Source organism: Archocentrus centrarchus, chromosome 1 (genome assembly GCF_007364275.1).
Source record: "Archocentrus centrarchus isolate MPI-CPG fArcCen1 chromosome 1, fArcCen1, whole genome shotgun sequence".
Classification (NCBI taxonomy): Eukaryota; Metazoa; Chordata; class Actinopteri; order Cichliformes; family Cichlidae; genus Archocentrus; species Archocentrus centrarchus.
The window spans coordinates 39,091,380-39,104,778 of record NC_044346.1 but is presented as its reverse complement, the minus strand read 5'-3'; the positions used below and the strand labels follow the sequence as shown (position 1 = coordinate 39,104,778).

At 44.4% G+C, this 13,399-nt stretch overlaps 1 protein-coding gene across 1 annotated transcript in view; it reads right to left on the bottom strand.

The window, feature by feature from the left end:
* The window catches only part of sorcs1 (sortilin-related VPS10 domain containing receptor 1), a 188,538-nt gene that overhangs the window by 40,800 nt on the left and 134,339 nt on the right, over positions 1–13,399 (bottom strand). Inside the window, 7 exon segments of the mRNA XM_030731646.1 lie at positions 1,596–1,698; positions 3,491–3,637; positions 4,630–4,809; positions 6,175–6,264; positions 6,410–6,528; positions 8,209–8,273; positions 11,614–11,687. Of these exon segments, the coding sequence (XP_030587506.1) occupies positions 1,596–1,698; positions 3,491–3,637; positions 4,630–4,809; positions 6,175–6,264; positions 6,410–6,528; positions 8,209–8,273; positions 11,614–11,687 (778 nt within the window).

The window sequence follows — 13,399 nt, the reverse complement described above, 5'->3', positions numbered from 1 at the left end:
CCCCCTTCAGAGGAAGCTCATTCCTGCTGCTCGTGTCCTCGATCTTATTCTTTCAGTCACGACCCACAGCTTATGGACAGGAGTGTAGACTGGCCAATATGCTTTTAACCACACCAGTCCAGTACACTGATGGATTACATCTGTCAGCCTCCCGCTCCACTTGCCCCCCACTCATGAACAAGACCACGAGAACTCAAACACATTAGAACCTTTGAAAGCCCGCCCCAGGTCACATTAGAAACCATCACAGGGATGCACTCACACACGGCCATTAACGTTCTGAGCATATCTTTAGGCGTGGTCTCATGAACAACTGCATGAATATATATTTCTCCACCAGCTGTTTTAGCACTGAAGACGCCTCCTCGATGAGCGGCAAACATATTCAGGAAGCTAAAGAAGTCCACTTACCGTCTTTTTAAGCACTGAGAACCAAATACACGTGTTATCAATGAACATGTTTTGCTTCTTCTTCGTCTTTCAAGCCACGGACAACTTAATGACCCTCCGTTAACCCTGACCTTTTCACACGTCATGTAACTTTATAAAAAGACGTATGAAATGTGCCTGAAGTGGCGTGCTATTTTTACACAACCCCATGATATCATGAATCATCTGTTGTAGAAAAGTGTAAAACCAAGAGCCTAGGATTTAAAATAAGCTGTACTGTGTTGGAACATGTCCCAACATTTGTGTCCTAAAATGATCTAAAAACTATGGTCTGGGATATAAAAGAACAGATTTCTTTCCTTGAGGACAGACAGGTGGGACTTAGCAAATAAATTATATTCCTCATTCATTTTTCACCATTCTGTATCTTAAATAATGACAGATTGAACCAAACGAGTCAGTTGTTTTACTCCCAAATCAGTGAATTCACAGAGGTCCACAGAGGTCCGGGCAGTCATGCTGACAGTGTAAGCTTGGCCTTCTCCAGACACCTGAGGCACCTGCCTGTGTGTTATTGACAGTGCCGGTCCACGCGGGAGTAAATATCACAGGTGTGAATACACCTAGGGGGCTGCTGATCTCATATTCCTCTATTTTTCTTTCTGCAGACTGAATAAATTAGAGTCCCTGCTTGTTTTTCACGTGTTCTTGGGAACAACGCTGTTCCGAGGGCTTTCTGTTACCAAGCTATCGGTCCCTGTTTTAAGCTGAGGCGATGCCGGCATGTTGTCATATGCTTGTGGGAGTCATATACTGATGCTGAACTCAGAAAAGCTGCAAACAGCACAATGCAGCTGCAAAGAGGAGCGAGTGATGAGAGCTGCCTTCGTGCTGTACGCAGTATAGAAAATGTGCACAAATACAGATGCATTTGTTAATCACAAATGTCGCTGGAGCTTCTGTCACGTCTCTGTTATTGATACTAACCTTATTTGATTAACTGAATTATAGGGAATCATTTTTAATTGTCATCTGTTTTAATTGTTGCCTTTAAAGAGCATAAAAACACCTGTGAGCACTACAAAGGTTTCTTTCATTAAATAATTTAATGACTGATAAAAACAGCAGCCCTGTTTTCAGAGAAAACTCCTCAGAAGTCGAGAGAAGAGAGAGCACGATGCTGAAACAGATTCCCTCTCACCCACCTGATGCCACAATGATCCCCGGCGCCGTGTCCCTGCTGGCTATGTTTCCAGATGTGTAGGGATTTGCGGACACGTGAAGATGGAGATGTAACGAACAGTACGGCTGCAGAGGAAAAAAAAAAGGAAAATCCAAAACTCAATTATCTAAACTTTAAAGTCGTGCCAATGGCATCAGTGAAAACCTTCAAAAGACGCATCTGTGCAAAACTGGCAACCCTCCCAGGTCCTAAGTTTTATCACAAACACCGTTTCCCCATTGGCTGGCCTCACCATTAGTTTTGATTGGGTTAACCTTTACAGACACAGTTCTCATTACGACCCAGCAAAATGCCAGTGGTGCAGGCCATGTTGTGACGGGCTGTTTAGAGGTTTATTAAAACTTTGACATTTCCTGACAAATGACTGTATAATATGGGTGGAAGGCGAGGCATGCCACGGAATCGCTAATTGGTTTATCAAAAAAGGTGATTATTTCTGTACATACAGTCATTTCAAGAGGACCTCTGCTGAGATGAGCTACAGTGACACTAACTGTCAAACTGTGGTCGTCTTCCAGCAGAAGGTGATTAAAGTGAGTGATCTTCATCCCAAAACTTGTGCTGATGAAACACACTAATCCTTCAGACTCACTTTCTGTCGCTGGACAGAGACCGTGCTAACGATGGCTGCGGCGCCACCTTCATGTCACTCATTGGCTTCTGAACTGAGCATTTTTTAAGCTTCAAAATTAGCATTTCAACGGCCACCATACTGGTTCCTTTAGAGCCAGAAGAGATCACATCTGGAATGCTATGTTACCTGCTAATGCTAGCAAGTCTGATTAGCATGCTGCACCCACACACTGAACAGGTGCAGTGCAGGGACACGGATACCTGTGGGAAATTAGTACAGATTATTGAAATACTGCTAGAACTGAAGCACAAACTTCTGTACCACGAGGCACCAAAACCACAAACGTGGTGAAGAGGTCTGGTTCAGGTCCAGTTAGCAGAGACGAGGCCTGGCAGTCAGTCTGGCCACGCCCCTAAAATCATGGACCATCCAGTGAGAGCCTGAAGCTCTCCACAGAGAGAGTTCTGAACATGTTTTTAATGATGTCAGATCGAGCCTGGGAGACTAAAGAGACCGACTCAGCCTCATGTACCTATGCTACAATTTTTTGACTTCATTGGTTGCTACTTAAATAACAGTTAAACTAGCAATGCTAGTACACATCTGCACAGTGCTGTGCTTTCTGAATCTCCCCATTGTTGCCTTTTGGCATTTCTTAGCACCTACATTCAAACTGACTGCTGTTTTCTAACTTCATCTTGAGCATCTGCACAAATGTCCTGCTTTGCTGTGGTCCTGGCAGCGGCCTCTTCCCCTCATCCAAGGCCGACATAGCACAATTTCTGCAGAAAGGAAAGTTGTGTTTCCTTACATTCCCTCTTTGAGTTGTTGGTCTTTCAACATTTCAGTTAACAGAGGAATCGCAGCGGTAAAGGCCCAAAGTGGCCTCCAGTAAATAAGCGATCTCCAGTTTCACAGTGAGGTTATTTACTTGGAATTCTGAACTTTGCTACTGAGTGAAAACTCCACTAGAAAATGTGAAGCCTCCAACTTTCTAGAGGCTTTCAGGAAGAAAGGCAGAAGGAAAAAAAAAAGCTTTTCTGTCTGACAACTCTTTCTCTCTGTGTTTCTTTAAATGGGAGGTCAGCTTATTGGACTGAATCAAAATGGCTGACCTTTCAGCTCAGCAGCCTCGGAGCACTCAGCTCTGACGGGCGCTGCTCTTTCTGAGCTCAGCCTCTCATTGCTGCTGGGATCAGTCAGCTCCTGTCAAGGCTTCTCTTTGATGGAAGCGCGCACATATAAAAACACGTATGAACGCCGGCAGATGCGCGGAAACTCACCAGCACGCAGTGGATGCTGTTGCCCCTCAGGTCTTTGCTCGGTGCCTGCAGTAACCTCCAGTCTCTGCCTCTGTTGTAGGTGATGTACGTCTTTACTTGGTTATCTGTCTTTTTGTTGGCGAGAAACATCCCTTTGATTCCCGCTACCTGGGGAGTCAGAACAACTCACAGCTTCAAATGAAACTCGGGCAGGCTTTATTTGACCAAAGAATATGATCATTTTCCTATTTTCAAGTCACGCTGCAGAAAATGAAGGAAACGCACGGCAAAAACAAATCACACGCCTCAAGGAAATCTGGCCACGTGTGCCTGCTTCTGCATTCCCGACAAAACCCAAACACAGCCACAAACACTGAGTGGGAAATGATCGACTGTCTGGAGACTTGTGAATAATCGATGTGCGTCTTAAATGAATCTGACTCCTCGTTGGAGAGCTGCAGGACGGCTCAGGGATGCTGAATTGAGTCTGTGACAGTGGCATCAGGCAATGAAACTCCACTTTAGTAACTGACAGATACTTCAATCTTGCTTGGAGGAGAGATTTAGCACAGCCTACGTTTCAGGTGGCGACCCCAATCAAGACAGTAGATTTGATTCTATTGCTCGGGCCGCGGCAGACACGAGCGGCATCACCAGCAGCTTAATTATTAGATTCACAGATATAGTTCTATTCTATGTTGGACTTGAAAGCATCGAGAACACGCTCTCTGTTCTTGGATTAGGCGTGTTGTGTGAAGTGATATCTGCAGTTATTAATCAAAGGAAGAAATAATCTCAGGCTCCTAAAAATCTATATCGCTGGCACGACGCCCTTTAGCCTTTGTTGATGTCAGCACTTTGAAGCTGCTTCATATTCACACAACATACTCTGAGCACTGTAGGCCTACAGCAGCAGGCTTCCTCTCCAAAATGACAAAACCAGTACATTTCATCATGTCTGCCCCGCAGCTCCAACATATTGATCAGTGTTCATAATAAACTCGCAGGCCGGGCGCTCATCAAGCAGCGCTGTTATTTAAAAACAGCACTGGCTGAAATGAAAGTGCAGACTTGAGAACTGATTCAGAGTCATTTGGGTTCCTGCTCTGCGTGACTCAGATGTGATCGTCCTGTGGCTGCTGCATCAATGCTTTTCTTACCTCGTAGAGGTCGACCATGACGTTTCCCTCGGGGCCCATGCTGCTGACCACGTTCTCCAGAGCCAGGGTGTAGAAGACCCCCGATGTGTCTGACACATACAGGTTGTAGGTTTCGTTCTGGTTCCACTCCTGCACGGCCGCAACCACTCGGTTTTCATCCGTGCTGATCACATGCAGGTCCTGGTAGGAATCACAGTAACATCATGTTTTTCCCTTTTAATAATCCTTCTTATCCTATTCTGTGTTTGAGCATTTATATTCAGCTGTTCCACACACCATGAAAAGTGTTTTAACAACAATAAATCAGCATACATGCAGGGACACCCACACGTTACCCCTACGTGCTCAGCCACGGACTCTCAGCACGAAGCTCCCGGCACACAGTTTTTGTGCTGATGTTAATGCCAGAGGAGGTTTGGAGATGCCGCTCTGTCATTTACATGGTCTGCACCTCTGTGGCTGAGTTCCTGTGGTTCCTAATTCAGTGCGCTCTTTAGAACAAAGCATCCCCCCACAGATGTAAATGCCAGATGCTTGACTTTATGCACCTGTAGCAGTGGGACTGAACACACCTGAATTCACAGATTAGGAGGTGTGGCCCGTACTTTTGACCATATATTGTGCAGTAATCTGGTATCTAGAACTAGCATGTAAAATGTGACATCATCAGTTTGTATTATATGCAAAGCGTTGACCCAGAAATGGATTTGTTTTGTTACACGTCCTCATCTGGTGGTAAGATAGAGAGATTTTTAATAAAAATGTAAAAATAAAAGGCCTTCCCTTTGGAAAGTAAATATTAATAGTTGAGATACAAAGCAGCTAGTATTCACTCTGTTGGCAACAGTGAGCACATTGTACTTTATGATCTACATTTTGCATATTAACATTTTGTTCATTGTTTTTACTGAGTAAACGTCTTCCTGTTTAGATGCGCTCTTAATATCATTATCAGTTTAAAACGACACAGTAAAGAGTACGAATTTACTCTAATTTGTAATGGAAATGTGTAAAAGCTTTAATTTGCTCTTTGAGGCAACAACATCCTAATAGGAAATATAAAATCTTTTTTATACTGTATACATATTGTTCTCACACCCCTGCTGGGCTTAATCATATTCATTAATCAGAATTGCTTCATGTTCAGTATTCATGTATTTCAACTAAGAGGGTACAGCAATCATTAACACTATGTCAGGCTTATTGGGCAGAGATTATGCAGCTGAGGCCGTGCTGTTCAGCTGTGTGCTTCATCTACCTCTGACTGTGCCAGTAACACCTTGCAGTAAGCCGACAACAACCGGGGTGCCCAGGGCCTGATTGAATAAAACATGTTTAATTGTCGACGGGGACGTGACGAGAGAGGCCGTGCGGGCGCCGAATAACAATCCTGGAAACACTGAGTTACTCCTGGCCTTGATGTGCCCATAAATAACAAAGAGGGCGCCACACATCACCCGGTGCTTTCCGGAAACTTTGGACTCTGTGCTGAAGAAGCTGGAAGCATATTTTTATTAAAAAAACTGTAAAAGGTATATTTGTTACCTTGGGCAGGGTATACTTGGGCAGCTTCATAGGGGTGAAGACATCTCTCTTAGCAGACACGTAGTAGATTGGCCTCCCCCCAGTTGACACCTTAAAGTTTGCAGACAGCACACACACACACACACATACAGCACCCCTGTCTAAGAATGACCTTGAAAAATTCCCCAGAAAACATCTTTCCTCCTCCATACATGCCTGTAATATTTTTCACTGAGCAAACTGGACAATTACCTACCTGGACAAACACATACTCATCTTGCACCACCAGAGAATTGGGGTCAATGTAGCCGGGGAATGGTTTGCCCTTGTTGGCGTCAGTGCAGTTCTGCAGCTTGCAGGTGACATACAGCGCCTCTGCTCACACACACACACACACACACACACACACACACACACACACACACACACACACACACACACACACACACACACACACGTCAAGCCCTGGCATCAGCAATGGTATTAGCCAATGAAGAAAGGCAGCCTTCACCCGGAGCCAAGCAGCCTCTTTTGGCCCCCTACATTACTCGTGTCAATAAAGTGGTCCCAGTGAGGGAGGAGCTGGGTGGAGGGGAAGACAGATGACCACAGAGGCCAATTGCTTTCTTTGCCTTCAATCGCAGTGCTGGGAGAGAGCCTGTCCCCACACATTAGCCTCTGCCAAATATGTGTCGGCTCCTTCCACGTGTGCATGATCAATAGTGATGGTCTCTGGCTGTGTGACTGCAACATCTGACACCGCTGATGTTTGCATGCACGTTTGGATGATTGGCTTTCCTCTGTTGTATTGGCTTCAGGAGAAGGCGGCACGCTGACTTAGAAACTGCATTTAGCAAATAAATCAGGATGGATCAGCAAAGGCTGGTATGCCCTGATTTTCGCGTCTTAGTAACGGTCAGACTGAAGACCACACTACTGTCTGCAATAAGCTATAAGTCATAACTGGTTCAGGTACGTATTTTTCCAGAGGTTCTCCTTTAAAATAGGATTTTAGCTGCTACAGAAACAGAATCTGAGACAAATAAAAAGAAGTACCACTAAAAACTACTGAAGTACTGTGTAAGTAATTTTTTAAAAGTACAGGAAGAGCTAATTATCCAAATTATTTTTTACAAAATAAAATGAAACTGCAAATAAAACAAAAGAAATGTTTGTTTAGCTAACACAGTGGAATAAGACCAGAATATTAAGTCGTTTTCATACAAACTTCTTCTCCTTTTTTTCACTCTACTGGAATTGAAATAATTAAAACAGATAGAAACTGTAACGAGCCGTCAGTGCTTCCTAACAGGTTCATTTCCACAAAACAGGAAAACAACCGAAATCACTCCAGTTTATAAAAGTAGGAAAAACATTTCACTCCTGAATCTGATTCACTGAAGGTTCAGGGCTGGGCCCTAAAATGTTTATATGAATGGTTGGATATGAATCATAGTGCTAGTGTCTTTAAAAGAAATCAGAAAAGCACTTTTACTCTTTTTATTTATTAATTGTTGGTCTTTGTTTTTGGTGAAATCTCGTTATGAACGTGGCTTTGAGAACATGCTGTTTGAAGGGTCGATGGAGTCAGCTGAAGCTTCGGGCTGCACCTGATTTATCACTAATTAGTGCTCTTTGCATTGAATTCAACTCTTTGCTGATTTTTTGGTATTTTTTGGTTCTTTTTGGAAAACCGAGCATTAAAAGCTTAAGAATCGAGTTTGTCAGGCAGAAATAATCTGGAACTAAGACACAGGAAAATGAACCGGGTATTCATTGCCATTCAGGACCAAGAGCGTTTCTTTATGCTTAAAAGAGCCCCCTGAGCTAAATCACTTGCTTTTAAAAGCATTCTAATATATGCATTACTTTTCCCTCCATTGTCATTGCGTGTCCCCAGACTCGGCCATTTCCGCTGTCCCTTCGTATTACGTGTTACCCTTCACCAGAAGTGTCCACGCGCCTCCCACTTCGTCTCTATTTTAGCACAATGTTCACGATACAGTACAAAGACAGCAGAAAATGGAGCACTGAACTCAGAATTCAATTACTCACGTCCTTCAGAGATGCTGGTTTCCAGGTGAATTAAGCCCGGCTCTTTGTCCAAACCCATTTTCGACCTGAAAGGCAGACAAATGTGTTTCAGGAACGTCACCATTGGGCTTTTGCCTTCAGGCAGATGTCACCTGTGGTAGCTGCTGTCTAACCTGAGAGATTGCATGCTGCAAAGTCAGACAAATTTACAACAGCATTGAGATTAAGTCAAGTGCTATGACAGCTGTGGTAAACATCAGCAGGAACTGGCTGCAGGAATTGCCTCGTCTTTGTCTTCATTGTGAAAGGCAGTTTAACTTGTAAAGGAAAAAAAGGGCCTCGGGTTTACTATGTGATCTAAATGTTCACAGTCCCCACAAGGTCCTTTCTCGTCCACAAAAAAGGAGGAAGATGTTTCCTGGCATCATTAGGAGAGGAAAAGCCATTGATTTTCTCACTACAGTAGGGATGCCCGCAGATGGAATAGCATATAATCATTATGGCATTAAATATGTATTAAAAAGACTGGGGGATCAGAGGAGAAGCAAAGGCAGAGTGGAGAGACAGAGGAGAGAAACTGAGAAAGAGCCTGTGTCGACAGGTAGCACACACACAGAAAAAAAGGAGCGCGTGTGTGTGTGTGTGTGTGTGTGTGTGTGAAGGGAATGAGAAGCAGACACAATGAGAGGCACAGACCACTGTATCGTCTAATCACTATACTTATTGGCAGTATTGGTAATTTCCCAGATGAAACACCTGTGAATAGGATGTCCTACTTATCCGAGCCACATTTCCATTTTCACTGAATAATCCATTCAGGTACCCAGGAAGAGTGTGAGACAGGCAAAGAAGGAGATATGGTTTGTTCAAACTTGTATATTTTCAGTGCCATAAGACCGACACGGGGGTGTCTGCATGTATGAACGGCTGCGTGGTCTCTGAGGACACTCAGAACAGGAATGCATAAAATTGCAGCCGTGGCTTTGCAAAAATATATCACACACAGGCAGCTCCGCATGCTTTCACATTTGTAATGTCACTGGCAAATTGCACATGCTAAGCTCACAAATTTATTAAATGTGGCCGAAGTTAGAGCCGTGCGTGACCAAGTGCTGCTCAGGTTTACCAAAATGTGAAATGAGATTGCACTCTTCCTTACATATTTGGCAGCTATGTATACAGCAGATATAAGCTCCCTCTGCAGCCTCATTACTGGGACTACCATCACACCTACTGCACAGCGAGCGTCCCAAAATAGAACTCTGACAGCTTCTGCAGCATCAGCCCTCCAGGCTGCCTTCACTTCTGGCTGCCCAGCTCGTTACTACCCGACAGTTCCTCTGCAGTTAGTCGAGGTGAAAGCTTTTTGTTACGTGTTAGTTACTGTACAGAGGGCAGACATGCTAGATAACACTGAATTGGACAGCAACTGTGTGCTGGTGGCGGCAAGGGAGAGAGGCAAGGCCAGGGAGCACTGCAACAATTACAATGAAATGAAACAATACAGAAAAGTTCAGATGATACCTTAGAAAAGAATCTTTAGATTATTTCAGTTAATTTCATCAGATTCACTCCAGACGGGCCTCTCTTTTATGGCTGAATGATCAGTTGCTGATGATCTGGCTGAGGGGGTTCAGGCCTGTGCAGAACAGCAGCGGGGACAGAGCATCTCCTTGGTAAATCCCACACTCAATGTTGACTTGTGCAGTGGGCTTGAAGTTGGCCTCTAGTGTTGTTCTCCACGTTCCCACGGAGTTCCTGATGAGGACTCTCCAGAGCCCGTGCCGTAATTTGAACCGTTAGGCGGGTTTTCCACCGCCGAAGCACTCGGTGCTCGGCCGAAAAACGGGTTCAATTCCGGCCCCGCAAACTAGCTGGTCTGGAACCAGGAACCCGTTCCGAAAGCAGCAGAAGGGCGTGACTCTGCCGCCTCAACATCAAGTTTTCTACCATATTACATGTGTATTTCAGGAAAAAAGCGAAGCGATTTTCATGGCTGTGAATTAGGTTGGGCTCTAAGGCTGAACTTGCTGCTTTGTATCAGTTCATATCACAGATAAAAGGACACAAAGTGCGTACTTGTCGTCTTGCTCTAATCGCTGTCTGTGTTTCCCTCTGTGCTGCACACAGATGCTGCAGTAGTTTGGTTTGGACCCTAAAACGTATTTGCAGCACAGAAAGGGGAGCGTGTTCTCCCACGTTTGTGCGCTTCGGCTTCGTGTCCAGACGAGGACCCGCCCACACTCATACGTAAAGGAGCAGTTCACAGAAACGCGGTGGGAACGCGGGCCCGTTCTTAAGCGTTTCGCCGGTTCCGGAACCTCGGCGGTGGGAAAGTAGCATGTGGGTCCTGTTGATGTTGTACAGTTCTTGGCATTCCAGGATCCATGTGTGTGACACTGAGTCACAGGCTTTCCTGTAATTAACATGCACATGTTGGTCAGCCTTATCTTACAGAGACTGCTCTATCTACAGTAGCTGGTGTTTCCACCAATTCGTTTCTGGGTCCCGCTCATGTATTGTTCCATGTGCCTGTTCATTGTAGCTGCTGTGATGCCTGACAGGAGTTTCCATGTAGTGCTGAGGCAGTTTGCTGGCCGGTAGCTGGATAGGACCGGTCCCTTCTGGGGATCCTTGGGGATCAGGACTTTCTAGCCTTCGGTCAGCCATGCTGGGTGTGTATGACACAAAGCAACTATCTTCCAAGGAGTGGAAGATAGCAAAAGGCAAGGATGGAGATGTTTGGTTATAAAGCACTGCACCAGCATATCAACACAAACACCTCACACTGCCAGTCAGCACAGAGGTGGAGGGCTGATGACTCAGGTTTGTTTTGCAGCCAGAGGACATGGACACCTTGCAGTCATCGAGTCCACCGTGAACTCCTCTGTAAACCAAAGTATTCTGGAATCAAAGGTGACGACAGCTTCGCTGAAACTGGGACATGCAAGAAGATAATGATCGCAAGCACAGGTGCTGCAATGACCCAGACCTCATCACGACTGAAATGCTGTGATTGGACCCTGTTCATAAACAAATGCCCACAAACCTCAATGAACTGCAGCAACTCTGTAAAGAAGAATGTGGAGGAACAATTTGAGAGACTGAAAACTGCTGCTAAAGGTGGTGCTACAAGCTACTGAATCAGGTGGTGTGTCTCACCTGTGTAATATAAAGGGCAGACAACACTGCGGTGGACAGCATCAGCATGGTGGTCATTATTACACTGACTAAATATGGAAAATTTGAATGATTTTATCACCTGGCTGGTTTGGATTAAATTTGCAAACAATGTAAATTAAGAAATATTTGGGCTCAGTTGGATGTTTTATGGAAATCGATGTCATCACCTGAACAAAACACAATCCTGTGCTGCATCATGGGTAAATTTAGAACTGGTTCAAATATCAGACACACTGTCCTCACCAGTAGAAACGATTGGGAGCCACTCGCTCGTGCACCAGCTGCCACCTCCTTCCAAACTCCACCGAGCTGTAGAGCTGCAGAAACACAACCAGGTATGAGTGAGTATTCACATACATCTAAAATCAGAGTTACCATTTTATAGAACACCAGCCTTCCTCGGATCTAAAGCTGCGTTTGCTCGTGAAATGATCTGCATTTTATTACTGTGGCTTTGTTTTCACACCTTCATTTACTCACCAGTTTAACAGCAGCGGTGTAACGATGAGTGGGAGACAAGCTTTCTCACAAGCGTACGCACACACATTTGGCTTGATTTGAAGGTACTAAATTAGATTAGAATTTACATAATATTTGAACACTGCAAACAAATAACATGGCTTAAGAATATTGTCTGCCTCCCCACACGGCTGTGCATTACTCCCGAAATCTTACAGGGAATTTTTGTCAGGAATCCGTTAACAGAACGAATTGTGTGGAGTGCAGGTTTTCCTGCACTAAAGAAATGCGCCTCGCTGTAACAAGCCTCTAAATTGGAACGAGAAATGAGGTACGAGGAGCCGAAGCGTAGTGGGTGGTCTCTACACAGACATCATTCAGTCGTGGGTAAATTGCTGGAATGCTGAGATTTTATCGTTTACACAGTAAGCAGAGAATCTGTTGACAGAGGAACCCTCCAGGAACCCTCCAGTGTCTTCATTTCTTCCAGATCGTTCCACTGAGAACGGAGAGATTTCAGCCGGTTCCAGCTGAATTCTTTAAATACTGAAAGACTGACTGATTACTTCGTACACTTAAAGATGTGATGCAGAACTGAATTTGTGGATTGCAATGCACCATTTTAGATTTTCTTTTAACAGAATTAATTTACATCCTTTGTTTAATGGACTCGTTTCTGCAGAAATAACAGTAAAAAGAATAATTATTACAGAACAGCAGCAGTAATCATTGTTTCTTTCTCCTTTGGACACACTGAGTGATTCTCTGACTCACTGGCAGTTGTAATAAACTCAGTGCAGCACAATAACAGTTAGTGACTAAACTCTGATACCTGAAGGAGGAGGATAACAGTCACATATACAGAGTCACTGCTCTTTTTGTGCCATGCCTGCTAAAGTGTAAATAAAACTCTGCACCTAATTATGAATTAAAACAATATGAAATGATTTTAATTTTTAGGTTCTGCTCCCTGATGGTTAGAAAAATATGAGAAAAGACACATTGAGATCAAAAAGATGTGTACTCAATATAAAATAATCCTCTTTTTCTTCTTGACCAGCTGCCTGCGTCTCCCCCTATCCCAGCATCCTCCTCTGTCTCTCCAGCCCTCTGCATGTCCTCCTTCACTGCATCCATGAAGCTCCTCTGAGGTCTTCCTCCTGCCTGGCAGCTCCATATTCAACATCCTTTGTGCAATATGTCCACCATCCGTCCTCTGCACACGTCCAAACACATCAGCCTCTCTGACTTTCTAATCCTGCCCATCCTCCTCACTCTCAATGAAAACTCCAGCTCAGCCTCCTCCTATGATGCAGTACATCGTAGTATTTTAATGTGCCGGTTGAGACCAAATTTCAGTTCATCTAAAATGCTGTATAATGTATTGTGCTGCTTGCTCAGGAAATCAACAACCTTGTCAGTGTTTTTGTCCCAAACAGCTGAATCCTCTGACAGCACAGATCTGCTGACTCTGTGACTCACAGCTGCTTTTAATGAGCCATGAAACTTATTTCAGTGTTTCAGGCTCAACCTTTTTCCATTTTGAGCATGGCCAACCATGCACAATGTG